This window comes from Rhinolophus hipposideros (assembly GCF_964194185.1).
Source record: "Rhinolophus hipposideros genome assembly, chromosome: 20".
In the NCBI taxonomy this organism is placed as follows: Eukaryota; Metazoa; Chordata; class Mammalia; order Chiroptera; family Rhinolophidae; genus Rhinolophus; species Rhinolophus hipposideros.
The window spans coordinates 41,094,534-41,120,960 of record NC_138066.1 but is presented as its reverse complement, the minus strand read 5'-3'; the positions used below and the strand labels follow the sequence as shown (position 1 = coordinate 41,120,960).

The 26,427-nt window shown below is 44.4% G+C and overlaps 1 protein-coding gene across 9 annotated transcripts in view; it reads left to right on the top strand.

The window, feature by feature from the left end:
* TEX2 (testis expressed 2) overlaps positions 1 to 26,427 on the top strand; it is a 90,300-nt gene that overhangs the window by 40,496 nt on the left and 23,377 nt on the right. For all 9 annotated transcript variants that reach the window (XM_081027154.1, XM_081027160.1, XM_081027157.1 and 6 more), the window contains exons 3-6: positions 9,154 to 9,354; positions 10,462 to 10,801; positions 12,027 to 12,274; positions 22,461 to 22,607. In XM_081027154.1, coding sequence (XP_080883280.1) covers positions 9,154 to 9,354; positions 10,462 to 10,801; positions 12,027 to 12,274; positions 22,461 to 22,607 — 936 coding nt within the window. The remainder of the gene's footprint in view (positions 1 to 9,153; positions 9,355 to 10,461; positions 10,802 to 12,026; positions 12,275 to 22,460; positions 22,608 to 26,427) is intronic.

Below are 26,427 nucleotides of genomic sequence, written 5' to 3'. Positions count from 1 at the left end.
TTTACTATAATGTAAGACTGGGTCTAATATGATATAATATAATATAAGACCAGGTCTTATTTTACTATACGACCGGGTCTTATATAATATAGTATGATATAATATAATATAATATAATATAATATAATATAATATAATATAATATATAATACAGGGTCCAGCTAGGTCTTATTTTTGGGGAAACAGTATACACAATATAAAAGTGCAGTTGTAGCTTATATAGTTCTTAAGTCAAAGGCACATACACACATTTTTATATATATGTATAGGTATACATACCTATACCTATATATACACATATGGTTTTTAAAATTTGTGGTAAAATACACATAACATAAATTTTACCATCTTAACTGTTTTCAAGTATACGGTTTAGTGATATTAAATACATTCATGTTTTTATACAACTGTCACCACCATCCATCCCCATGACTCTTTTCATCTTATAAAATTGAAACTCTGTCCCCATTAAACAGTAACTCCTCATTCTTTCCTCCCCAGCCCCTAACAACTACTGTTCCTACTTTCTGAGTTTTTTTTTTTTTGAATACCCTGAGTGCCTCATGTAAGTGGGGTCATACAGTATTTGTCCTTTTGTGACTGGCTTATTTCACTTAACATAATGTCCTCAAGGTTCACCTGTATTGTAGCATATTGCAGAATTTCCTTCCTTTTTAGGTTGAATAATATTCCATTGTCTCATTTACCACATTTGGCTTATCCATTCATCTGGAAATGAACACTTGGTTGCTTCCATGTTTTACTGTGGTGGGTAATGCTGCTATGAGCATAGATGAACAAACACCCCTTCGAGACCCTGCTTTTGATTCTTTTGGGTGGATACCCAGAAGTGGGGTTGCTGGATCACATGGTAATTCTATTTTTAGTTTTTGAGGCACAGCCACACTGTTTTCAGTAGCAGATACACCATCTATCAGCAATGCCTCAGGGTTCCAGTTCTTCACCTTCACACCCTTGCCAATACTTGATAGTTCAAAACCTGCTTGGTTTCTCGGTTAATAGGTTTTCCTGTTCTCCGTTTAAGTAACAATGCTCCAAAATGACACATGATATCTCTTCATTGCAAAAAACAAAACAAACAAAACAAGGGGAAGAACTCTCAGGATCCAAAATACTGTTCGTTTTGTTATTTAATGTCATAAACATTTTTACCTTATTCAAAAGAAATACATGGTCAATGTTTAAAAACCACAGGAAACCCAAAGAAAAAATTTATTGTTTATCATACTAGTAAAAGAGAATTATAGTTAATGATTTGGTATATATCCTACTTTTTAAAATTTCTGCATGCATTAGTATATACATCACACACATGCATACTCACATTCTCTTTTTGTTTTGATTTAATGGGATCATATATTTTGCAGTCTGACCTTTTTACTTTCTTTCATGTGGCCATATGTTATGACACTGTTTCTTTTTAAAGACAAGCTGGTGCTGAGTCTTGAGGATGTGACACACTTAAGCTTAGTATTAATGGGTGAAGTGGAGCAAAAGTGACGCATGCATGGTTGCTAAGCTTTTCGATCGGGTGATGCTGTGACTACCTAAATTACATGCCCTCCAAGTAACTTGCTGATAACTTTAGCAAAGAAAAATGGGGCTTCATTTAACTCCAGTGCCTAATGACTGACTGTAGCATTCAGTTTAAACTGGTTTGAGCACTTAGTTGTTCTGGGAAGATGTTAAAATCTTCACTGTTGACTCCAATCACTGAAATATGTCAAGAGTTTACTGTCTACACAGAGGATGCCAACAGAATGGGATTTGAATGTTATGGCGTCGTCTGGCGGCTTTGATCGCATCATTGAAACAGTAAAGGAGCACTATGATGGCCTAAGTGTTGGGGACATTCTCTCATTTAATCCTTCTCACAACCCTTTTCGGTTAGGGTATGTGCTCATGAGGAAATGGAGGCACGGAGAGATTAAGTTACTTGCCCATGGTCACACAGCTAGTGAGTGGTGGAGCCATACAGGGCTATTTCTTTTAAGGAAGGTGTGTTGCTCTCAGTGCTTAGGTAAATGTATTTGAGTTTTCCTTGTAGAGAACAAGTACTTCAGTGCTGTCGTGGACTGACACTTGTAATCCAAGCAAATTGTCTCGGGCCGTCTTATGAGTATCCTTCCTGATCGAAGTTTGATTGGAGTTCTGATTGATCGTTTTGGTAATTCTTTTTCATTCTTAGCCTTCATTTGTTTAGAAGGGCTTCATTACTAATAAAGAAAAGGACATATTAGCCTGAGGTCTTTTGTTTGGTGTGCAGGGCTGTGTTTAGAAACCTGGCTAAATACACTCTTTAGTTTTCAAAGGATCACTACCATAGATTAGAAGGGTAGGTTGTATGTTGCAAACCAAAGATTTCAAATGCAAATGTTCTTTGGTCTTAATTAATTTTACTGAGTAGGAGATCATGCTCTTGGGAACCGTTTTAAAATATGACACTTTAAAACATTTAGCAGTGTTGACATTTAATTTGGTACCCAAATGTTGTGATAAGAAAAGGGTAGTGGAGTCTACCTTACAGCAAATCTGTGAACCTGCTTTTAGGGTGAGTCCAAAGAGCTATTTTTTTGAAAATAGCTTGATTTGGGGGGATTAATCAGCTGTTTTGAGTTATTTTCTGCACATCTGATTCTACTTAGTTGGTGTTTATAGAGGATGTAATGATGCATTTCTGGAGGGCAAGTATGGAAACTCTTTAAAAACTTTTTTAAAAAAACCCTAAATTTTAATTTTTTAAAAAATTCCCTGGCGTAGGAGGCTGTAAAGCCTGCCTGTGATAAAGGTGTCGAGTAGAGCAGCCCAGCCCCGGGACGGGTCCTGCACGCTCCATGCCCTAAGCACACTCCGTCTGGCGGCCCCATGGACCATTCAGGCAGCGAGCGTGGTGCTCCAGGACTGTTGCAGGAGACCGTGGGTTTTTAAACCTCTGAACCATAGAAGTTCTCAGTCCCTGCAGCCAGGACTGAGAGTCTGCTGCCTTTATCAGCTCCATAAACAACTCAAGAAGCATTGCAGTTTTCCCCGACGTGACCTCACATGATGAAGACAGGGAGGAAAATAGTAAACCTTTTCTGCACTTTATCTGGGTGATTTTATTATTCCGTCCATGCTGCGGACATTTATATTTTAAAATGACCCTGCAACTAGTGATGCGTATGTGGGATGGTGAACCAAAAAGACCAAGTTGCAGCCAAATAGTAGCTGTTCTCAGAGACTGTTTAGGCCTCATGGTTGTCCACCTCCCACGCTGAACTCCGCTGATGAGCCGCTGTACTGTCTGGAATAAAAGCAGTCAGCTATCACAATGTCCATAGAAGAACTCTTAGAACCTTCTCCAGAGCCTGCTTGTTCTGTGTTTGGGATTTCATAGATGATGGGAAGCAGCAAATAGGAAAAAGGTAGTCACAGGCATTTGACACAAGTACCTTTGACGCAAAGTGACATGTGAACGTGTGAAAGTCAGGGAGAAGACTAAATACGAGGAGAAGCTAACGTGACTTAAAGCGTAACAGTCTGGGTAAGTTAACTCAAGGCAGAGCCTCGTGTGTGCTGCAGAGTCCAAGGGCATGAATGCAAGCAACACCCCCGGGTGCTAACCTTCTAGGGGTTTTATTTTGGGTGGCTAGCTAGATTCTCTGGGCTGGGGACCCCGGGGAGGAGTGGATTTGGGCCTGGGGAGAATGAGGCTTGTAGAGTCAGCATATTGCACTCGGGGTGTTTGTTTTTGCTGAGCATTCTTGGGCAAGTTGGATGTTCCTTCTGCAAGAATGTTCTTGTCACTTGACCGGGAGTATACTTAATTCAGTGCCATTGCTGCACACTGGTGTTTCCACATGTCTAGAATGAGAAGCTTCCTGAAGATTTCATAAGGTTCTTGGATTTGTGTTTGAGTGTATGACTCATGCAGTTTTGAATTATGTTCATGAGTAAGTTCTTTATCTCAGGCTTATAAATCACCTGCAGAACACAGTGGCAGGGTGTCAGTTTCCAGAGTGACGATCTCTCTCTTTTTAAAAGCTATGGCCTAGAAGCTTGCCTAACGTTATATTTACCACATTGCAAAGCTAATAGAAACAAATTGTGGAGAACCTTGTTTCTCTTAGGTCATGTCATATTTAGATAATTTAATAAGAGGGATAGTTTTTTAAATAGTTAGATTCCCTAAATACAGGCTTTGGTTTTGATATATAAAAGAAAAATCTTGTAGGGAAAACATTATGAATTTTGAGAAAAAATTATACTTTGTAAATTTAATCTCAATTTCATGCAATTCTTTCTTTTAAGAAATTAAAGTGAGCAAATCTTTTTTTTTCTTCAATTTTTATTGGGGAATATTGGGGAACAGTGTGTTTTTCCAGGGCCCATCAGCTCCAAGTCAAGTCGTTGTTTTCAATCTAGTTGTGGAGGGCGCAGCTCTCTGGCCCATGTGGGAATTGAACCAGCGACCTTGGTGTTACCATGTTTCCCCAAAAATAAGACCTAGCCAGACAATCAGCTCTAATGCATCTTTTAGAGCAAAAATTAATGTAAGACCCGGTATTATGTTATATTATGTTACATAAGACCCGGTCTTATAGTAAAATAAGACCGGGTCTTATATTAATTTTTGCTCCAAAAGACGCATTAGAGCTGATTGTCCGGCTAGGTCTTATTTTGGGGGAAACACAGTATGAGCACTGCCCTGTAACCAACTGAGCCAACCGGCCGCCGTAGAGTGACACATCTTAAGGAGAAAAGGGCTTCATTACATACAGCCAGGAGACTTGAGTTCATTTTGGTTGGTCTCTTACAACCCTCAGTACAATGAGGACGAGAAATTAAAAAGCACTTCTTTCCACATTATAATTACTGAAAATATCCTGCCCCTGTAATGGGTCACTTGAGTTTTTATGTATGGCTTTTATAAACTTGGCTATTTTCCAATGCCCTTCATTGCTAGAGAAGTTTACCAGGTGAGATGTTTCAGTGCAGGCATTCTCTCTTACAGGCAGGTACTCCATGTTTTGAAGTTGGTTGGAGAAGTAACTGTGTGGAAAATGCTTCCTGAATTCCGTAGGAACAGTTAAGGATGTCAGTTGATCCCAAAATGATTTTTGGAACTTGAACTTCTTATTGTAGAAAATTTCAAGTACACGCAAAAGTAGAGAGATGGTATAATGAACCCCGTATACCCAACACCCAGCTTCAACAATTAACATTTTGCCGGTTTTCTACTCAATAACTTAATGGCATAGCTGAACTGTCATTCTAGTCTGTCTATATATAACTAGAGTTTATAGCATTGTTTGCGTGGGAAAATATGTCCTGAATCTTGGATTCCAGCTAGGTATTCCAAGACTGATGTCTTTGGTTTTATTCCAGGTATCATCTCTAGAGGAGGAGAGAGGCTCTAGGCGTGGGGGGTCTGAGATTTCTCAAGTCATGATTTTTGGAAGAGTAAGGTATTTATTGATCATGAAAAAAAATCAATGCTAGTTATCTTTTCACCTCTAAAATTTATATTTAATGTATAAAGAAAGTACTAAATTCATCGAAGACTATTCTTGTTATACAGTAATTGGCCTTGAGTAAGACGTTTGCTGTTACCCCTAAAGGCTAGGAGATTACAAGCAGGGTGGCCCTAGGGCATGAGTTTGTTGGTGTTGGAGCCTGGGCTTCTCTTGTGAACTCTGTTTTATTCTGTTGCTTCTGTCAGTGGTTTCCCAAATGGGTTGTTGAAGGCACTAGAGACTAGAAGAAAATATCAGTTTCTGTTTGTATGTATTTTCACTCTTTCTATCTAACAATGTAAATAAGCCTTGCTAATACTTAACATATGGGTGACCATATATTGACAATTTCAAAATCCTTGGAAATTGTCAATACTGTTTGAAATATGGATTTACACTCATTGTTATTAACGAGCCTTATCCTAAGTGTGTGTGTGTGTGTGTGTGTGTGTAGTGCCGGGTGCCTTGAGGTGTCAGGTGAAGATAGTATAAAGCTATCAGAAAGGAAAAACCTAAAAATTAGCAAAAAGGCTAATTATTTCATCTCTATTTCTATTTTTTATTTTTATAAAAGCTGTATTATATTAGAAAATGTATATAATTTATAAGTAACTATTTATTATAGTTACTTATATACATACATTATAGTACATTATAGTACATACTCAACTTTTTTTGACTGATATGACACTTGATCCGAAAAATTTGGAGGCTAATTTATTTGTTTACTGATCTATTATCATCTCATAATTTCAGCACTTATTAATATGGCTTAATGTTTATCATGTAGTAACATAAATCAGACTTAATTATTTCAGTAGTTCATTGGAGATCATGTTATTTTTCGGTCTAATTTGAATGCTCGTTATCTCCTACCTCTATTACTGTTTGCCAGTGCATTATAAAAAGTGTTCTATGATGTCAACAGTAATTTAAACATTTAATTTTTTTTAAATAAAAAAGTTAAACAAATACATGATCAAAAAAAAAAAAAGTGTTCTGTGGTCACCTGAGTTGGAAAGATGCTGCCCCAAAGAATAGGAAAAGCTGGAATAAAGGCCATTTTCCCAGGCAGAGCCTGTGGCTTTAGCCCTGACTCTGGAGCTTCTAGTAATGGCTGTGAAGGTGACCTTGGAGCAGGCACTTGCAGGATGTGGATGGTATTGACCCTGGCGCTTCCCTCCCCTAATGGACTTCTTTTTCCTTTATTCGTAATGGCATCTTTGAACAGCATTTATTTTGAATGTTGACTATTTGCTTGAGGCTATTATTCACAGTTTGAATTTTATATGTCTGTGGGGCTGTTTGTCTTGCATGGGAAAAACCAAATTTGAATTTAAAGTTCTGCAAAGTATAGTAGACTTGTCTTACCATGTTTTCTAAGTCCATGATCTGTAATACCATATTTTAACTGAAAACTCCAGTTCTTAACCATTGATACATCAAAAAGCGTTTAAGCCTGGCAAAGATAAAATCCTGTTTAGGTTTTAGTTTAGGAGACAAAAGAAATCAGCCTTTTGTCTGCTTCAGAGATGACTTTCAGCAGCAGGGGCCTCAGGTGCTGGCTCTGTTCTTAGGCTTAGGATTTGCTCCTTCCCTTGATAGACTAGATGCAGGCCTGACGCAGGGGACCTGAGTGACAGGCAGCACAGCCGTGTGACAGCAGGGTGTCAGCCCAGGCACCCTGAGCACTGAACTGAGAGAAATGCCCTTTGCTTCCTCCGGCCAGCGGGCTGGCGCTTTCTCTGGTCGGCTCGGCACCAAGCGGACCAAGCGGACCGAGGGAGCAGTGCCCTTGAGCTCCTGATTGGCACTGCGACTGAAAGAGCACAGTGGTAGTTCTTCCAGACTTCATTAGTTTGCAAAAGGTTAATTGTAGCTTTTACTCTTTCCAAGTATCAAATCAGTCCCTTTATAGAGTAGGTTTGTACTTTCACCAGACATGGCTTCTAAATCCAGCCGAGACAGGATCACGGAAGCAGTGTGTGGGCTCGCCAGCTGCAGCCTGGCTAACTGTGGGCTTTGTCCCTCAGCTGCATGCACTGTCTCTATTTTCAGTTCCAACTTCAGAAAGAAACAAGGCTTGTCCGAGGCTGTCCTGTGGGTTGAGGGCATCTCTGAGTTTTGCAGTTGAGCTGTTGAAATGCAGAGTTGCTCACTGCATGTTGTGTCTTTACACCCACTCCTGTGTTCCACGGCAACAGCAAGTTGGAGAAATTTCTTACTTGGTAAGAAATCCAGGGTTAAGAATTTGGGGACAGCTGAGCAGTGGAGGGTTGGGCACTACACAGGGGACGGGGGGGGAAGCCTTGGAATTGCTGCATTGCTCTCAAGATGTGATATTTGATCTCTTAGGTCTGGAAATTCCTTGTGAGCTTAACCCAGGGAGTTGCTTAAGCCCCAGGAGAATATCAGCTAGTTGATGGTCTAAAAGGCAGTTAGGGTTTGCTCGGAGAATTGCTTTCTGCAAGGGCAGCCTGGTTTCCGGTCAGTAGGGGTGCATTAGGGGCCAGATACAGGGGACTTGAGGAGAGTCATACCTGGCCACCTCTTGGCCTGAGCCACCCGATGGCCAGTCTGCAGCCTGGATGCCTGAGAAACGTGGGCTAAGTAGCAGCCCCTGTGAGTCTCTCAAGGTTTCCTAGTGTTCTGGAAAGAACCCTACATGGGGGTCAGGAAACCTGCGCTCCAGTCATAACACCTCACTCTGCTGTAGATAAGATGTAGCTAATTCAGTTTCTGTCCTGAAAAGCTTTAACATTTTTTACTTTCAAGATTCTTTCTGAGGTTGCTTATTTTCTTGCCTGTGCTATTTTGTGCAATTATAACTTAGTTTTCCGGTATGGCAACAGTGACCAAGTCGTCTACTTCAAAGTAATCTCTACTGCTCCCCGCACCTAGAAGAGTCCAGCTCATCCTTTCGCTTGTCCCCACTTAGGCGTCTGGAACCCTGAGGCACAGCAGCCTGTCCTACTTACTTGTGCTTTATGTACAGCTCTCAGTCATCCTCACAGCCGCCCTCTGCACTGGGCTGCATTCATGTAGCCACTCGGCAAACATTTGCTACAACTGTAGTTGTCTTGTGGCCTTTGTGGTTAAGTAAACCAGGCAGTTAACAGGTACAGTGATAGGAGGAAGGTAACCTGGGAGAAGTGTCATCTTTGCCATGACCTGACGGATGACCAGGTGTTAGCCAGACGGAAGGGTGTTCTGTGCCGTGGAGGTGAAGTGGGGGCCTGGGTCTCCGAGTCAGTAGGCTCGGTTTCAGTCTCGGATTTGCCACTCTCTAGACCAATTTTGTTGTTTTTCCTAAACGACTCTAGGCAAATCACTTAACTTCTCTCGCCACTTTCCTCCCCTATAAAATTGTAGGGAAAAGAACCTTTTATTTTGGCTAATGGACATTGCCATTCTCCCCCAAATCCAGATTTTCAGTTATCAAGAACATACCAAATTACACCTCAGCACAGATTATCCTTCAAGCACTTGTCTCAGCAACCTGTAGTCATCAGTAAATTGACACTTGAGTCATAGTCAGGTTTGGTTTCAGTGTCCCAAATATCGGTGGTCATCGTTTTCATATTGAATCCAATGTGTGTTTATTCTAATTTTGCTAATGGAAATGTTTCTCCATCAGGGATGGATGAATGAAATTTCCAACTATGATCCAGAAACTTACCATGCGACTTTGACACATTCAGTCTTTGTTCGACTTGAAGGTGGGACCTTAAGACTTTCAAAGCCCAATAAAAATATATCCAGGAGGGCAAGCTACAATGAAACAAAGCCAGAGGTTACCTACATCAGCCAGAAAATCTACGACCTCTCAGACAGCAAGGTGAGCCCAGATGGTTTTAGAAGGTTGGATGAATGAAAAGCATTTGGAATCTTGGTTGCACCACTGTATTCTTCCCCTAACAAGGTCTAGGGTCGTGTGTGTGTGTGTGTGTGTGTGTGTAAATAGTACCTCGCAAATGTTAGTGTGCATATGAGTCTCCTGGGCATCTTTTTAAATGCAGGTTCTAATTCAGTAGTTCTGAGTGGGGCCTGTGAATCTGCGTTTTGGTGAGCTCCCAGGTGATACTCATGCCCTGGTCTGTGAACCACACTTGGAGGAACAAGGGCAAAGCACACACTTCTGACTTTGAGAGTTATTTTTTTCAGTCAAACGAAAGCTGTGTGTGGTAATGCTAGGGTAATAACTAATGAAGACTCTGTGAAGGCGAAAATTATGGATATACAAAATAACGATGTTTTGATAAAAGCATTATCTGCTTCTGTTTTTGAGAAATGTAAAGTATTTGTTATTCCAAAAAGCTATAGAGTTTCTATTCTTTTTACAATTGACGTGAGTGATCTTTTAAGTTTCTCCAAAATGACAGAAATATTTAAACTGTTATAAAAACTTTTTTTTTTTGGTTGTTGAGAGCCCAGTGGCCCACGTGGGAATCGAACCGGCAGCCTTCGGAGTTAGGAGCATGGAGCTCTAACCGCCTGCACCACCGGGCCGGCCCTAAAAACTTCTTCTTAACTTGAGGTTAATAAACTTGAGCTTCCCATCTAGATCTAGTTTGATAAATTCTTTTTTTTTTCCTGCCAGCTTATGTTTGGCCCAGGATCATTAAATTCAATTGATATCCAAACTTAGTTGATGATAATCCACTAAACAATTATTGTACTATTGTTACCAGAAATTATAGAAATTTGTAACTCTTCCAAAATTCTTAAACATCTACTTCCTAGAATAATTTTGAAGAATAACAAGTCATTTCTAAATATTTATTCCAGTTTCTATAGTCATGTTAGAGACAGGTGTTAATGGTTTCACATTCATCATTTTAGTCAAAAATCCTATAAAGTTTGCATTTGTGCTCTGTATATTTTAATGCACAATTTAGCCAATTCTTAATTTAGTATGTAAATCATCATTTCCTTTTCTCTGTAGATTTACCTTGTACCTAAAAGTTTGGCTCGAAAACGAATCTGGAATAAAAAGTACCCGATTTGTATTGAACTTGGTCGACAAGATGACTTTATGTCCAAGGCCCAGACTGATAAAGAGACTTCTGAAGAAAAGCCACCAGCTGAGAGAGAGCTGGGAGGCGAGGACCCTAAGAAGCCACCCCATCCCCAGGAGGGAACAAGATCTGGCCAGCGAGATCAGATACTGTATCTCTTTGGGAGAACTGGCCGAGAAAAAGAGGAGTGGTTTAGGAGATTTATTCTGGCATCTAAGCTGAAGTCAGAAATCAAGAAGCCACCTGGTGTCTCTGGAAGTAAACCAGGTAATGACACGTGTGCTAAATGCTTATGTATTTTTAAAAGGCCTGTGGGAGACTTGAGATTCCCAGGTAGGAAGGAAGGAGGCCCACTCTGAATTGATGACTGTCTCTCTGCCACCTAAGGTGTGTTCTTATGAATAATTTACCTTTTAGGCTGATCACTGCAACCCTTTATACTGGATCAATTAAGCAAGGATGGAACCATTTGCAGATTTATATTTTTTGGCCTTTGCTGGTTCCTTAGGCTTATGTTTATTTTTCCATAGTGTGACTCCTGAGGGAAGACGCAACAGCAGAGCCCTAGTTATAATAAGGCGGCGGCCAGTGTTATCAGGCTCCTGGCCCGCTTTATGTCCTCCAAGCCTCAGCTCACATGGAAGTACAGGATCCTCTGGGCTCCAGACCCGCTGCATTTGCATGGATAGCCTTGCACCTCTGCTTATTTCTCTCCTCCTGCCCTGTGTCCTCTGCTGGAGCTTCACTGAATCTCTCACTGTTCAAACATTTTGTGCCCTGTCATTGCTTTTTACATATGCTGTTCCCTCTACCTGGAATGCGCTTCCCCCTCCTGGGCCAAGAAAATGCCAACTATTTCCTCAAGAGGCAGTCCAGAGGTCACTACCTGTGAAAGTCTATACTGGGGTAAGCGCCTCTCGGCTGTCTTACGCAGAGGTAGTCACCCCCTTCTTTCTGTCTTAAAAGTCCTTTAGTCGTGCTTCAGCTACAAGGCTAATTGCAGAAAACTGTGATTTATTTGCCTAGGTGCCTGAGTTCAAGGGCAGGGAGTATGTCTTATTCTTCTTCTTGATGTGGAATTGGCTCAGAGAAGTGCTTGATAAAAAATTTGCTGAATGGAAGATGGCATGTTCGTATTTGCCCCGAACTGTGGATGAACAGTTAGCTTTCTGCCTACTTTGCTTGCCCCCCGGGGGCATGTCAGTCCTTTATTTGACCCTAAGAGATCACTAGGAAAAAAGAAAAAGGTATCTACCAGTGTGTTTCATAGCTCCCGTTACTCTGACTTGTCATGGAGAGAAATAAAAACTTCTAAAAAATTATCAGAATGGAAGGTATTTTTTCAGGGTGGGAAATAACCTTATAAATATTTTTTGAAGTCATTTGATAGCATTTTAGCTGCGTTTCAGCTCGACCCAGTGGAGTTCTGCATTTCATTTACTTTCAGCACTTTTCTTCATCTGTGTTAATAGCCGTCTCCTCTTTGCTGCAGGGGTTTTGCCCTCACACAGCAGACACAGCAGCCCCTCGGGGCACCTGACGCACAGCCGCAGCAGCAGCAAAGGCAGTGTGGAGGAGATTATGTCCCAGCCAAAGCAGAAGGAGCTGGTGGGCAGCGTGCGGCAGAAGATGCTCCTGGACTACAGCGTGTACATGGCCAGGTGTGTCCCCCAAGAGAACCGAAGCCCCCAGAGGAGCCCCGCGCAGAGTGCGGAAAGCAGCCCCACAGCTGGGAAAAAGGTAACGCTGGCTGCCTGGCCGTAGCTTCTCTGCTCTTCCACTTCCACTCCTTTCTTCATACCTAAGCACTCCAAGCACCTCCTGTGTACGAGGCCCTGTTCTAGGCATTGGGACACAGTGATGAACAAGACAGAAGGGAGGGCCCTGCCCTCAGGGAGCTTGCAGTCGAGTCAGGGAGACAGCAAGAAGCAGACATCGGTTGGTGATAAGAATGAAAGGAAGGATGGAAAATGGCCAGAACTTCTGTTTTAGATCAGTGGTCAAGGAGATGTGAGGTCATCCCCTGTGAGGAGATGACATTTGGGCAGAGATCTGACCAAAGTGAGGAAGTGAGCCATGGGGATATATGTGAGAGGAGCATTTCGGAGGTGGGGGGCAGCAAGTACAAAAGCCTCGAGCAAGGAACTGCCCTGAGGCCAGTGTGGGTGACAGTGAGCAAGGGACCAAGAGGCAGGGCCTCACCCTTCAGTTCCAAGGGGTATGGGCAGCCCAGGAGGATTCTGAGCAGCGGTAACTATCTGATTTAAGTTTTAAAAAAGGTAAGTGGCTCTCTGGAGAATTGGCTGTAGGAGGAAAGGAGTGGGTGGGAGGCAGTTACAGCAGTGGAGAATGGGGCTGAGATTAAGGTGGTAACTAACAGTAGGTGGTGAGAAGGGGCTGCTTTGGGGATGTGTGCTGGAGGGGAGCTGGCTGGATGTGCTGATGAATTAGATGTGAGGTGTGAGAGAACCAGCCGAGCTTTTCACCTAAGCAACAGCGTGACCAGTGGGGAAGTTCACAGAATCCTTAGTGATAGAAGTCTGGTTCCTCAGTCAGCACTATATTCTCAAATTCTCAGCCTCTTGAACTTTGTCCAGTGCTTTTGGAGATTTACCACCAGCGTTATTTCCAAAGTGTAACATGCTAACATTGACTCAAGATCATCTGTGAGGAGATAATATTAGCTGCCATACGTTAGTCTCTGTTAGGCTCTTTGATAAAATCACTTGGACTTCTTGAACAGTCTTGCAAACTCGATGGCATTCTCTCCATTTGGTGGATAGAGAAACAGGCTCACAGAAATTAAGTAGCGTAATTTCACAGTTGCTGTGGTGGAGTGTACAAAGCCTGACCTGAGACTCCGAAGACCCTCAGCTACCGCGTCTGCCATTTTGATAGGTCATTCTAATTGTGCTTGACCTGAGGCCTCCCACCACTACTTGCACGAATGTTCTGAGACCATGACATCCCCCTGTGGAGCACGAAGCCTGTTTTAATATGTTCAGTTACTGAAGTGTTTCTAGTGTTCTTAACAGGAAGCTTCCTCGGTACCTTCCTCTTTGTACCTCTAGTCTTGACTCATTCTGTTGATCCCCTGTCTTCAGTGTGGAAGAGGCCCCTGAACCTTCCTCACAGAACCTGTTTTCACTGGGCAAAAAAAACCCATGTGCCTTTGCTGGCCCACTGCCTCTGACCTGAGTTACCAGCAAGCATGGGAAGTAGACCCCTCTAGGCTAGAGTGGGGTAATATAAAACTGTCTGGAAATGTCCTATTTATCACTAGTGAATCCCCCTCCCCCAAATTCCCTTTATCCCTGGGCTATCAGCTGCCTGGACTCTCATGAGCCTCAGGAAAATCAGGCGAATTGTGCACTGATGTAAGAAAACAATCTAATAACAAGCTTGCTTTTTAAAGGAGTTCCTTAAGTTACATCAAAGAAGTTTTAGAACATTGTTTCGTCAGTATGTATTTCATGTGCACGTATCATGTAACCACTGGGGTCTGTGGGAGCCCCAGGAGGGGCTGGGAGACCCTTGTGCCACACAGCCCAGCCCCTCTACCCAGCGTTGCTAGTACAAACCTTTCTAGGTACTTGGCACTTACCCCTTTAAGCACCAAAACATTTTTTCCCCTCTTCTAAGTCTGGTGAAAATCTTTAAAAACCACACTGTACTCCTGGCCCCCTTAGGTGGAGCAGGCAGGCATGATTTAACCTTTCCTGGATAATTTAAAGACTCAGTATAAGAAACGGAAATTCAGGCTGGTCATCATGCAGGGGCTATATGAGGTCTGTGTCCCACTGTCCCTTTCACCCCTAGTCTGAGGCTTCCCAGACTTCAGACTCCGCAGTATTTTCTCTAGGTTGTCAGTTGGCTGGTGTGGGGAGGTGTCTTTCTAGCTGGCTTTTGCTGGAGCACTTATCCCCATCTGCCTCCACACCCTTGTTAATTTAGTGATTCTAATCTGCATGGGCGAGGAAAACAGAGCCAGGATTGTGTGAACAGAGATAACTGTCTTTGAAAGCGGGGCCTTGGAAGAAATCACATGCGTTTTAGTGCTCCTACATCCAGTTGGCGTGCCTGAAATGTATGTGGGCCACATCCGGGCTCTCGGGTGGTCTGGTAGTCTTCAGGAAAGCATAGGTGTGTGTTTTAGTTATCTATTACTGCATGACAAACAGCCCCAAGAGTGATAGCTTAAAATAGTAACAGTTATTTATTTTGCTTACAAGTTAGTAATTTCACCAGGCTTAGCAGTGAAGGCTTCTCTCTGCTCCACACAGCGTCAGTGGGGAGGCTGGGTTGGGGGCTTCCAGATGGCTCACTCGCATGGCCAGCAAGTAGATGCTGGTTGTTGGCTGGGAGCTCAGCAAGGGCTGAAGGCTGGAGGCCTCAGTTCTACTCTTTGTGGCCTAGGCAGCCCTCAGCATGGTGACCCAGTACCAAGGCAAGCGTCCCTAAGGAAAGAGCCAGGCAGACATTGTATTGCTTTTTGTAACCTAGTTTCAGAAGTAAAATAATGTCACTTCCATCATGACCTGTTGGATAAGGCAGTCATAAAGGCCTTCCCAGTTTCCGGGAGATGGGCATAGATTCCACCTCTTGCTAATGGAAGAGCAAATTCTTGGAAGAGCGTGTGGGATGTGAAATATCATTGCTCAATTGTTGGAAAATAAGACCTGCTAGAGTGTTCCTATACTAATTTTATTATTTTTCATGTTTTCCGTTATACGTCAGTGGAGATAATTCTTTATTAGTTTCATTTCTTATTAATTTAGCAATACGAGCAAGTAAGGGCCTTTTACTCCCCATCCTTGATTTTATTTCCTTTTTTGTGTGTGTGCATGTAAAACATTAACATGGTGCCAGAAATCAAAGCTGTATAAAGACATACTCAGGAAAGTGCCATCTCCCCACCCTGTTCCTGCTGTTCTCCATGCCCGTCCCACTCACCCCCTGTGGTAAACCAGTCTCCTTCGTCTCTGGTTTATCCTTTCGGGGTTTACCCCCCCTTCTGCCTTACTCAAAGGATAGCATACTATGGCTACTCTTTTACGCATTGTCACTTTGCAGTACGTTCTGGAAATTATTCCACATCAGTTCATAGGTATCTCCCCCCCTCCGTGTTTTAAACAGCTACGAAGTACTTACTCCCTTGTGCAAATGTTCTATAGTATATTCAGTCTCTCTCTTATTTGGACATCTAGGTTGTTTCCAATATTTTGCAATTACAACCCATGCTATAATGAATAACTTTGTGTTTGTGTATTTCTGGTTGTTGGCGGTGTATCTTCAAAGTGACATCTTAGAAGTGGGATTGCTAGATCAGAAGGTAAATGCACATGTAGTTTTGTTAAGATATTGCCAAATTCTCCTCCATAAGGGTTGCACCGTTGTTCGTGCCCACCAGTAATGGGAGTGCCTGTTCCCCCCAGTCTTGCCAAATGTGGACCTTTTGGATGTGGTCATTCGTACTTATTCCTGCTGCTAATGACTGAGCCAGGTTATTTCTTAGGGTCCAGATTGCCTCTGAGATCATGAGTCCAAGAGAGACGCAAAGCACTCAGAGACACAAAGGAACCTTTGACATCTTTCAAGTTATTCTGTCACTTTGTCATGTTGGCCACCACCCAGCTCCAGCCTTTGCCTCGGCCTCTCTCCTCCCCACCCCTCCTGCTGCTGCTGTCTCTTACAGGCTGTGGTCAAAGCACCTCTTATCCTGAGGGCTCCAGGTCTAATGGCAACTACCACCCACTTGGCCTCCTTTCTCAAATGTTGCCCAATGCTAAACTAGGTCAAGAGGTGAATGGAGCCACTGGTGCTCAGAGCCAAAGCCATGTAAAAAAACACCCAATGAGAGAGTTAGTAAATATGGACTAGAGTTGTATTGAACAGTGCTAAAATACTTCGGGTGGTTATTCTTGCATGCTGTAATTAAAACATGTTCTGGGGATGCTGCATATTGAAATCACTTTGGAGCTCAAATTTTGAATCATAAAATACCTCCACCCCCACTGCTGCTGTCTCTTACAGGCCGTGGTCAAAGCACCTCTTACCCTGAGAGCTCCAGGTCTAATGGCAACTCCCACCTACTTGGCCTCCTTTCTCAAATGTTGCCCAACGCTAAACTGGTTCTAGAAAGGGCCTGGTTCTCCAGATGTTTACTGGTTAGTGACCTGTGACTTGTCCTTGTGACTCTGCTTTGTCCCACAACCACAGGCTGTGCCAGCTTCTGAAGTCTCTAGACCCCTCTGATCTTGGCACCATTTTCTCTTCTCATGCACTTAACCTCTAGAGTAGTGAGAGGCACCCTGAGTCTGGCTGAGGAGCCTGGAGCTTTACCCTCTTGGCGAGGTAGCCTGCTTGGTTTGGGGGGCAGATTTAAATAGCAATTCAGAAAACAAGAAAATAAGAAAGCTCTTTTTAAAAATGTCTAAAGGTGGCATGGCATTAGCCCTAGTGTGGGTACCTCAGGAAGGGAGACCCCACAGGCCACCTGCAGATGTGCTCAGGGGTGTAAGGCCGGGGAGGCTGCCAGTTCTGTGTACCGCAAAGGGGCCTGCCGGGGAGAGAGGACCATCGGTGAGGTGGTGGTGGGCCTGTCCTGCAGGCTCAAGGCCCCGGTGGTCAGGTCATGCCAGGCACTTCACGCTCCTTTGCCATGAAAAGTTTAAGAAATATTTATAGATAGTGTTGGATGCCCCAGGTTTGGAGAGTCCTGTCTTCATTATTACTAATTACACTCATTATCTTGTTACCTATAAATGGATCATAAGATGTTATTCCCTGTTTGGTGTTATTAGGAGATGAGAACCCTACAAAAGAAATAGGAATCAATTAGAAACCAGGAAATCTTAATTGGCAGAGTGGTATTCCAGGGCTTCCCCTTTCCCCCCTCAAAGTCAGCTTTTCAAACATTTAAAAGTAGAATTGAAAAGTGCTTATCATATAATAAGTAGAAAATATGAAGTCATATGTACAATTTAAAAGTACATTTGGACAGAATATAGACAAGAGTGCCAAGACAATTCAGTGGGGTAAAGAATAGTCTTTTCAACAAATGGTGCTGGAACAACTGCTATCCACATACAAAAGAATGAAGTTGCACCCCTACCTCACACCATATACAAAAATTGACTCAAAATGGATCACAGACCTCAATATAAAAGCTAAAACTAAAACTCTTGGAAGAAAAGATAGGAGTAAATCCCTGTGATTTGGGGGTAGGTAAAGCTTTCTTAGATAGGACACCAAAAAATGCACACAACCAAAGAAAAAAATAGATAAATTGGACTTCATCAAAATTAAAAACGTTTGTGCTGCAGACAGTATCATCAAGAAAGTGAAAAGACAACTCCACAGAATGAGGGGAAAAAAACATTTACAAATCTTATATCTGATCTAGAACCTAGAATAGGTAACGAACTCTTACAACTCAATAATGAAAGGTAAATAACCGAAACAAAAATGGACAAAGGATCTGAATAGACAGCTCTCCAAAGATAGACAACTGCGTCCCTATGGTACTCTTCCCAGCCCATTTCCAGTGCTGTCCCCAGCAGGTCCACCCTTACCTGCCCTTACTGCAACGCTCTCAACCTGGACCAGCAGGAGCTGGTGAAGCGCTGTGGGCAACCACCGCAGTGACCCCAACCTGGTTGTGTGCCCCAGCTGCTCGATTATGCCCTGGGGTGACCCCAGCCACAAGAGCACCACCTTTTGGCAGCACCTGCTCCATCAGCCCAAGTTCTCCTATGACACCTGTGTGGGCTGCAGCATCTGTGAGGAAGCCGCCTTCCAGGCCACCCTGGCCCTGCCTTTCTTTGAGAACTGAAGGCACAGCCCAGCCACCAGGACAGCCTTCCCACCTCAGGGACAGGGCTGTGCTGGCTCTCTGTGGTCTGGCACCTGCACTGGAATGTGCCTTGCGGGCCAGGTGGGACCTTCATCATTGCAGGAGGAGAGCCGGGCCCCACGATTGCCAGGGCCCGGGCAAGACCCCAGGCCCCTCGCCGTCAGAGGATGACCTCCTGTGCACCTGGCTGAGTGTGGCTGGTTTCTTAGGTGTTCCGGGCCGAGCAGGCAGCCCTCGTGGGGATGGCCTGTTGGGACTGAGAGCAGTTGGCTGTCTGTTTCTCTCAAAGCCATCATGTGTCCTCCCCTTGTGGAGGCGGAGCCCTGGCGACACCCGGCCAGCCACTGGCGTCAGTGCTTCCCTGGTACTGGTACTGGCTTTGTGATAACTAGAAATTCTGGCACTTTTTATATTATCCAGTATGATAACCTTTTCATATTTTGTAGAGCAAAGACAAGGCAGTTAGTCTTTATGCTGCGATATCTGTGTTTCACTAAGAACAATAGTATTTTTATTGAACATTTGCAAAATTATATTTTTAAAAAAAAGCAAAAATAAATAGTTGTGGGATTGAGCTGCAGAGGGAAGGACAGATGGGGCAAATGCTAGAGCCAAAATGAATCTTGGGGTTTTGCCTGTGTGCATGGGGCGGTGTTTCAGGTCACCCCAGTGTTTTCCAGGGTTCCTACATCTGGTTTGTCGTTTCCCTTAGATAACGACCAGGAAGAAATCCCAATACCCTGGCCATTTGCAGTGACTACTGGGCTGTTCTGGGGCCTTCTCCTGCCTGGGTCCTGGCCTCAGCCACACTGTCACCTCTCCAAAGCTGACCACATCCCACCTCAGGCAGGGCCACCCCTAGTGATGGCAGAGTTGGGTGGGGAACCTGGCAGGGCTGTGCATTGGCAGGCTGGGCCAGAAAACGCTTGTCAGTATTCTTGTTCAGTTCATGACATAAGTTATTGCCATCTCTATTTATTTACTTGTTTATTTTGACAAGAAACATCTTTTTTTAAAAAAATTAAAGTTTATTGGGTGACAATTGTTAGTAAAGTTACACAGATTTCAGGTGTACAATTCTGTAACACATCATCTATAAATCCCATTGTGTGTTCACCACCCAGAGTCAGTTCTTCTTCCATCACCATATATTTGAAATTATTGCTGTCTTTTAAAAAAATTTAAAATAAATGTTTCAAAGCATCTAAGAAAAAGAAGAAAGTTGCCCTTTCTAAATGTCCATATATAATGGAAATAGTGAAATGCATGTTCTTCTCAAATTCCTTCCATTAGCCAAACAGAAATACCGGGGGTGCCAAAAAAATGTATACACATGACTTGTATTCATCTTTTGTTATTGGTATATATTGAGTATTACAATTTTAATGCTGTTTTTTCCTTTCTTAAAATGTGTATACATTTTTTTGGTACTCTCTGTATTAGGAAATGTACGCACATTTATTCTTTCACCTCTTTAATGTTTATGACATTCACTGGAAGGGAGTTCTTTCTGGCAGCCTGTTGAATCCAGAAGCTGTTTTGAAGCATTCTGCTGCTCTTGGATTTTTCTTTGTTCCCAGTGAGGCTGTGGAGAGAAGCCTGCATTAGGAAAAGGAACTGTTGTAGGAAAAGGGAATTGTTGGAAAGAAAAAGCAACCTGCTTGTTAATTATTTCAGAAATCTGTTTCTACATCGTATGTCTTTGGCTTGAACATAAGTTGTGAAATAGCCTTTGTTTCTTGCTATTTTGTTAAATCTCTTTCCTGCGAGTAACTGGGGTTGTAAAGAAAGGTTAATAAAGGGTAGACTCTCCCACTTGAGAAGCGAGAGTCTCTTCTGTAGCCTACACATCTAAATAAGACCTGCTGCCCTGTGGGGGCAGCAATGAGGCACTGCCCTAAAAACCGGGAAGGAGAGCACTGTCCGGGGTGGGTGTTTACTTAGAAGCCTGTGTACATCATCTGATGTGACTCAGAGACAATAACCCCAGGAAAGCTGGACCAGATCCCCGTGGGGGTGGGTGCAGATGTTCAGGCAGAGAGAAAAGTGATTTCGTAAAACATGCATGACCTGTGGCCTGAGTGCCCGCAGGTCACAGACTTCTGCTGTCTGTCCAGGACCTGGTGATAGAAATGTCTTGGTTAATATCAAAAGCCATTACAGTACTAGAAAAGCACGGAGAGAATGCTCTCCAGCCATTAAAATGAGTGAGGAAGAGCCATGTCTTCTGAGATGGAACGATCAACATGTATTATTTTTTTAAACCAGAGTTTAATATTTTTAAACCAACATTCATAAGGGAAACTTTTGAAAACACCCACATTTGAAGGACTCCTAGAACATAAAATATCTCCCTTTATATGCAGTAACATTATATTGAAAAATGCAAGTGAGTCCCCAGGCCCCCAGAAAGAGATGGCACAGGCTCTGACAAGACCTGTAGATAGGTGGGTGCTGGGCAGTCTGCTGGGCCCCACACAAGCTCGGGCTACTTCACCTGGATCAGACCCTCCGAACTCCAGGCTTCAGAAAAATCACGCATAGGTACATGCTATACGCGTTTGGGCTACTCACAGATTGTCACATCTCCATGTGTCAAATTCATGAGCGCCAGGCCCCCTGTGTACTATGCCCCTGGCATAGGCACACAGCTGTGACACGGGCACAATCACAGCTGCCCGTGAGAGCACTGGCGGGAACGCCCATTTATGGAGTATGGAAACAGTGAGGATATCTGGTGTGTGTATGGTAAGAGACAGCCCATGAGGGCAGGACAAAAAAACCATCAAGAAGAGAAAGGGTGCATAATGGACAGGTCTCTACGTTTCTAGTTCTTTTGGTCTTTGCTTCCCAAGGCTAATCGTTTCTATGAGTCTGTAGCCTAATTAGAGACCTCAGCATAGGGAAATGTCTGTCACACCAGGAGCCAGTCACACCCTCTTCCTCCCTCCCACAGGACGGAGCAGGTGGAGATCTTGGAGCAGGAAGCTGTGAGTCAGGCTGTGCTGATAAAAGGGGGTGGCGGAGGGGTGCTCAGGCAGGGCACTGAACAGCTCCGAGTCTGTTTGCATCCCTAAAATAGAAGTACAAGTTCTTCCTGGGGTGTTGTGAGGCCTAAAAGAGGGAACCTGAGAATGAGTCTTATCTGAGGGCCAACGACGATGACCAGCAAGCGTTACCTGCACTGAGCTTCTAACCTCAGCACACCCTCTGTGGTGTCGCTGCTGCTTCTCCCTCCTCGCCCTCAGCCTGGCCCTTTCCAGGCCAGAGTCCATCATCTATTAATTAGCCTTGTAAGGTGGAGACTAGTGCAGGCTTGCTCTTCTCCTACCTTGAACACTGGCCGTGACAGATGTTTTCGATGGCTTCTTGTCCTGTGGAGGTGAGGCCCAGGGTATTTCACTGAGCTGCGATTGGTGAGAGCAGCTATAGGAGTGTCACGGAATTACTGAGGGTGGCGCTCTCTAATCTAGGGCTGGGGTTCTAGACCTCACCTTTTATTCTATTAGTGAGATACCCACTTGATACCCACTTAAATTAGTATCTCTGGGTGGAAGACCCAGCCAACAGTATTTTTAAGCACTCCCCTGCCCTTCACCCAAGAGAACCATGAGTTACAGAATCGGGCTGAATGTAAGAATCCTGGGCATTGGGAAACTGGGGGGCTTCCTGGTGAGAACCAGCCTGACAGCTACTCACCTGGGGAGCCTTAGCTGGAAGAAAGATAGGCAGACATTTGATCAGTACACCATTGATTCAGAATGTTGGCAGCTAGCTAAGTTGGGGGGCAAGGCAATTTGGCTGAGCTACTTGTATTAAATATTAGCTGGTTCACAGGAAGACTGGTAGAAAAAGAAAATAGACAAACAGGAGTTTTTATTTGTGATCATGGCTTTTCTTTCTCTTCTCTTCACTGACGCAGTGTGGGACTTTTAATTTATAGGGAAGAAATAAGACTTACTTGGTTGCCCATCTCTCTAGGGAGGGACCTTCAGTGACTTTATAAAAATAAGCACCTGTCTTGTTCTCCAGTTGCTTTCTAGCTAATTTTGGTCCTTTTTCTTTTGCCAGTTGCCAGAGGCTCCACCCTCTAAGGAGGAAGAACAGGAAGCCTGGGTGAATGCCTTGCTTGGAAGAATGTTTTGGGACTTCTTAGGAGAGAAGTACTGGTCTGATCTGGTGTCTAAGAAAATCCAAATGAAACTCAGCAAAATAAAGGTATTGTTTTCCACACAAGAGGCTTCCAATCCTTCACATTTCTTACTTTCTGGAAGTCTTGTCCCATTGTAGCCTCAGTGACAAATAACTCAGTTTAAAGCATGTAACATACGAGAGCAGTAACAAACAGCACTGTCTGGGCTGTGACCTTGACTGTATGACTAAGTGCATCGGGGGCTCGATGACCGTCCCTGTTGACGTGGCTCCTGATTGTCGCCCTCATTGTTATCCATTCCAGGTGATAATCCAGAATTTGGTTTGGGAAAATGGGAACTTTTGTAAACTTCTGTTATCTTTCAGTTAGTATTTCTGGAGCCCACCCAGCCTCACAGTCAAAGCAACAGGATGTGCTGAGGAAAATTCCAGGGTACTTTAAGACCGCTTTCCCAAGTTCTGCTCCCTCTTCGAGCCGGGGGAGTTAGCACTGCACTCTCAATGTCTGCGCTTGACCTTTACTTCTGGCCAGATGGCATTTTATTTTGGGCTCTCTCTTTGCTGAAGAAACCATCCTGGTGCTGATTTAGACCCACTTGGGAGGGAGTTTGAACCGCATAAGTATTCCTCACGATTGCCACTAAAAACGTACCACCTTTGTCAACCAAGAGACCTTACTTGGGTTACTTAGAAATGAGTTTTTCATCCAGTGAAGACCCAGCCAAGGAAGAGTCACTTTGGTCCCCAAATCTTCACGGAGAGGTTACACAGTCAGCACTTAAGTCAGTGGATCTTTGGGGGTCCTAGACACCCCTGAGAAGCAGAAACGGTGGGGCTTTTCCCTAGAAAACTCCACAGTGCCACAGAATTTTGCCCACGGCTTCAGAGAGTTCAAGGACTCTCTGTTAGGGAAGTGTGGGCTAAGGTAAAATTGTCGTAGAAGGGCATGTGAGCATGGAAGAGGTTTGGTTTGATTTCTCTCGTTCCTCTGGGTGACAGACAGCCTTTTCTGGCTCAGGTGAGCTCTGGCAAGCTCTGTCTCCCTTCCCTAAACACCCGAAGAAGAGGAGAGACGCCTCCTCAGCTGGAAGAGCAGGTTTCGAGGCAGAATTTGGGGCAGGGGTTTGGGAGGGCTCTGTTGACAGGGTCAGTTAGTTGTTCAGGTGGGTTGAGGGTCAAGCCCACCCAGCTGGTCAGGTCCGTGGGGAAAGCAGGAAGCAGCAGTGAACCTGACATATTTGAAGATGAGAGGCCAGCAGCCAACCGGGAGCTCACTCACCCTTTTTGGTTTGGGGGAAATGATGGAGGGCTTGAGTGCCTGGGTCAGCGCCCACGGCCAGGGTTGATACTCCTGTCCCCAGAGACTGTCCTGGGCCCTGCCCTGAGCAGGAGGGCTGCAGGTCCTGATGGCTGAAAGCAGGGCACACTCGCACTCCAGACCGGACACTGCTCTCCCTGTGATACACATTCCAAAACTAAGCCAAGAAGGGGAATGTCTTCCCCTTCTCTCTGTGGAGTCGGAAGTCCACAGAGCCTCTGCCCTCTTGGTGGAGAACGGTGGGCTCCCTCCTCTCAGAGGAAGTTGAAGAAAAGTCTTATTTTCATCTTCTCCTTTTGCTTGTCACGTGGGCTTTGGCAGTTCACAAACTTTTTGTTTCTTGAGGTCAGAAATGCTAGAAGGAGAAAAGGAGCCTAAAGCCAGTGGCACCAGCAGTCCAGAGACAGGGGCAGTACCCCCTCCATTGCCAGCCTCAGCACCTTCACCCTGACCTGAGTTGCTACCCATGAAGTGCCCTGCAGACCAGAAGGGACCCTGGCGATGGAATAAACAGGAAGGTAGCAGGATAGTACGCCAATTCTGAGCCTGCCACCACCCCTGCCAAAACAACTCTTCTTACCACCACTATCCACGTATCCCTGGAAGAGCTCTTACTCAAACCTAGTGCAGCGAGTTTGGTTAACAGCCAGTCAAGAGCCAGAATGGCTGGAGGAGCCTGAGCTGTCCCCTGTGACAAAGTTCACCCTGTCTCCTGGTTTCCCATGAAGGTCTGACATGTGAGAAGTCTTTGCTGGCCTTACCCTGCAGTCTCAGACTGTCACCCTCGCACATGGTAATGACTCATATTGTGACAGAGCAGCCCTGAGAGGGTATCTGGCACATGGTGGGTTTAAAGCAAGCTGAGCTTCTGCCCCAACAGCAAGTACATTCTTGGCCTCGGCTGGCTGCTCCAGTACCACCCTGGGGCTCTAAGTAGTTGGGGGCCTCTTGTGCCCATGTCAGCATCCAGCTTCTTACATATCACCCACCAACCTGAGAATGTCCCACACACCTGAACGTCCAGTCCTAATTGTGTTTACTCAGGAGGGTACAGAGCATACAATGGGCTCCTGTCTCATTGTGGTGCCTGCCCTTCAGGTGGGCAGTAGAGGGGCTCTGGTTGAAAAGCGTGGGAGGAGGAATGAACGCTGCAGGGTGGGAGAGTGGCTGCTCCAGAGCCTGGTCCCGCAAGTTTGTTTGTTTGTTTTAAGATTTTATTGGGGAAAGGGAACAGGACTTTATTGGGGAACAGTGTATACTTCCAGGCCTTTTTTCCAAGTCAGGTTGTCCTTTCAGTCTTAGTTGTGGAGGGCGCAGCTCAGCTCCAGGTCCCGTTGCTAGTTGCAGGGGAGTCGAACCGGCAACCTTGTGGTTGAGAGGATGCACTCTAACCAACTGAGCCATCTGGGAGCTCAGCGGCAGCTCAGCTCAAGGTGCCGTGTTCAATTTTAGTTGCAGTGGACGCTGCCCACCATCCCTTGCGGGACTCGAGGAGTTGAACTGGCAACCTTGTGGTTGAGAGCCCACTGGCCCATGTGGGAATCGAACCGGCAGCCTTCAGAGTTAGGAGCATGGAGCTCTAACCGCCTGAGCCACCAGGCCAGCCCCTGGTCCCGCAAGTTTTGATTCAGATCAGAGATCTGAACAAGGAGGGGGTGGGAGGGGGTGAGAGATGTTCTAGAATCTTGGAGTTTGATACTCAGGTGAATAAATAGGTAACCAAGCCCTGCTGATGCCCCTCCCCATTCTGCTTATTGCTACTGAGAGCCCACCCCACCCTGCGAGTCTTTCTAAGTCCTCATCCTCCAGTCCCCTCCTCTGTTGAGGTCCTGCAGGGCTGCAGGGTGCAGGATGGGATGGGGCAGGAGGTGGGACAGCTCGAGAAGGGACAGCACATGCCTACTGTCTCCATATTCACTCCTCTGGCTCAGTGTCAGACCTCTATTCCTATAAAAACTTGTCTGCTCCTTACATACTGGTTGTAAAGTGACAATAATAGACAAAAAGGACTGGTGCAGGATTTTGTCTACATTCTTGGCCAAGTAGTGTTCTGCGTGCTGATTGGGAGACCAACCACCACAGGTCATAGATGCTTTGGAAAAAAATTTTCCCAACACAGCAAACACCAGTGCAGAAGTGTACTTTTGAATACTGCCTCTAGTCACGTTTTGTTCATCTCAGACATCATAACTTCTTTCAGTGAACCCTTCCACCCCTGCAGAAAATCAGCGATGAAGTTCTCTGGTAAACCCTGAAAGCGTGTAAGTTTCTCTGCAGAGAGACAGCTGAAGTGGTCCAGTCAAAACAGGCATTAAATTCATGCCTGGCTAGATGTGACCTTATTTCATGGGAAATTTTCAGCATAAATTTAATGTTAAAATATTCTTAATTCTAAATTTTACAGAATTACTCTAATGTTCAAAGGGAGAAACACTCATGAGAATCAGGAAATTCTGGGGCGGGGTGGGGGGGAAGAAAGGAAAGGGACTTGCCAGATTTTAAAATGTACTATAAAGCTACAGTAATAAAAGCATTTTGATACAGTGCTCAATACAGAGTCCAGTGGAG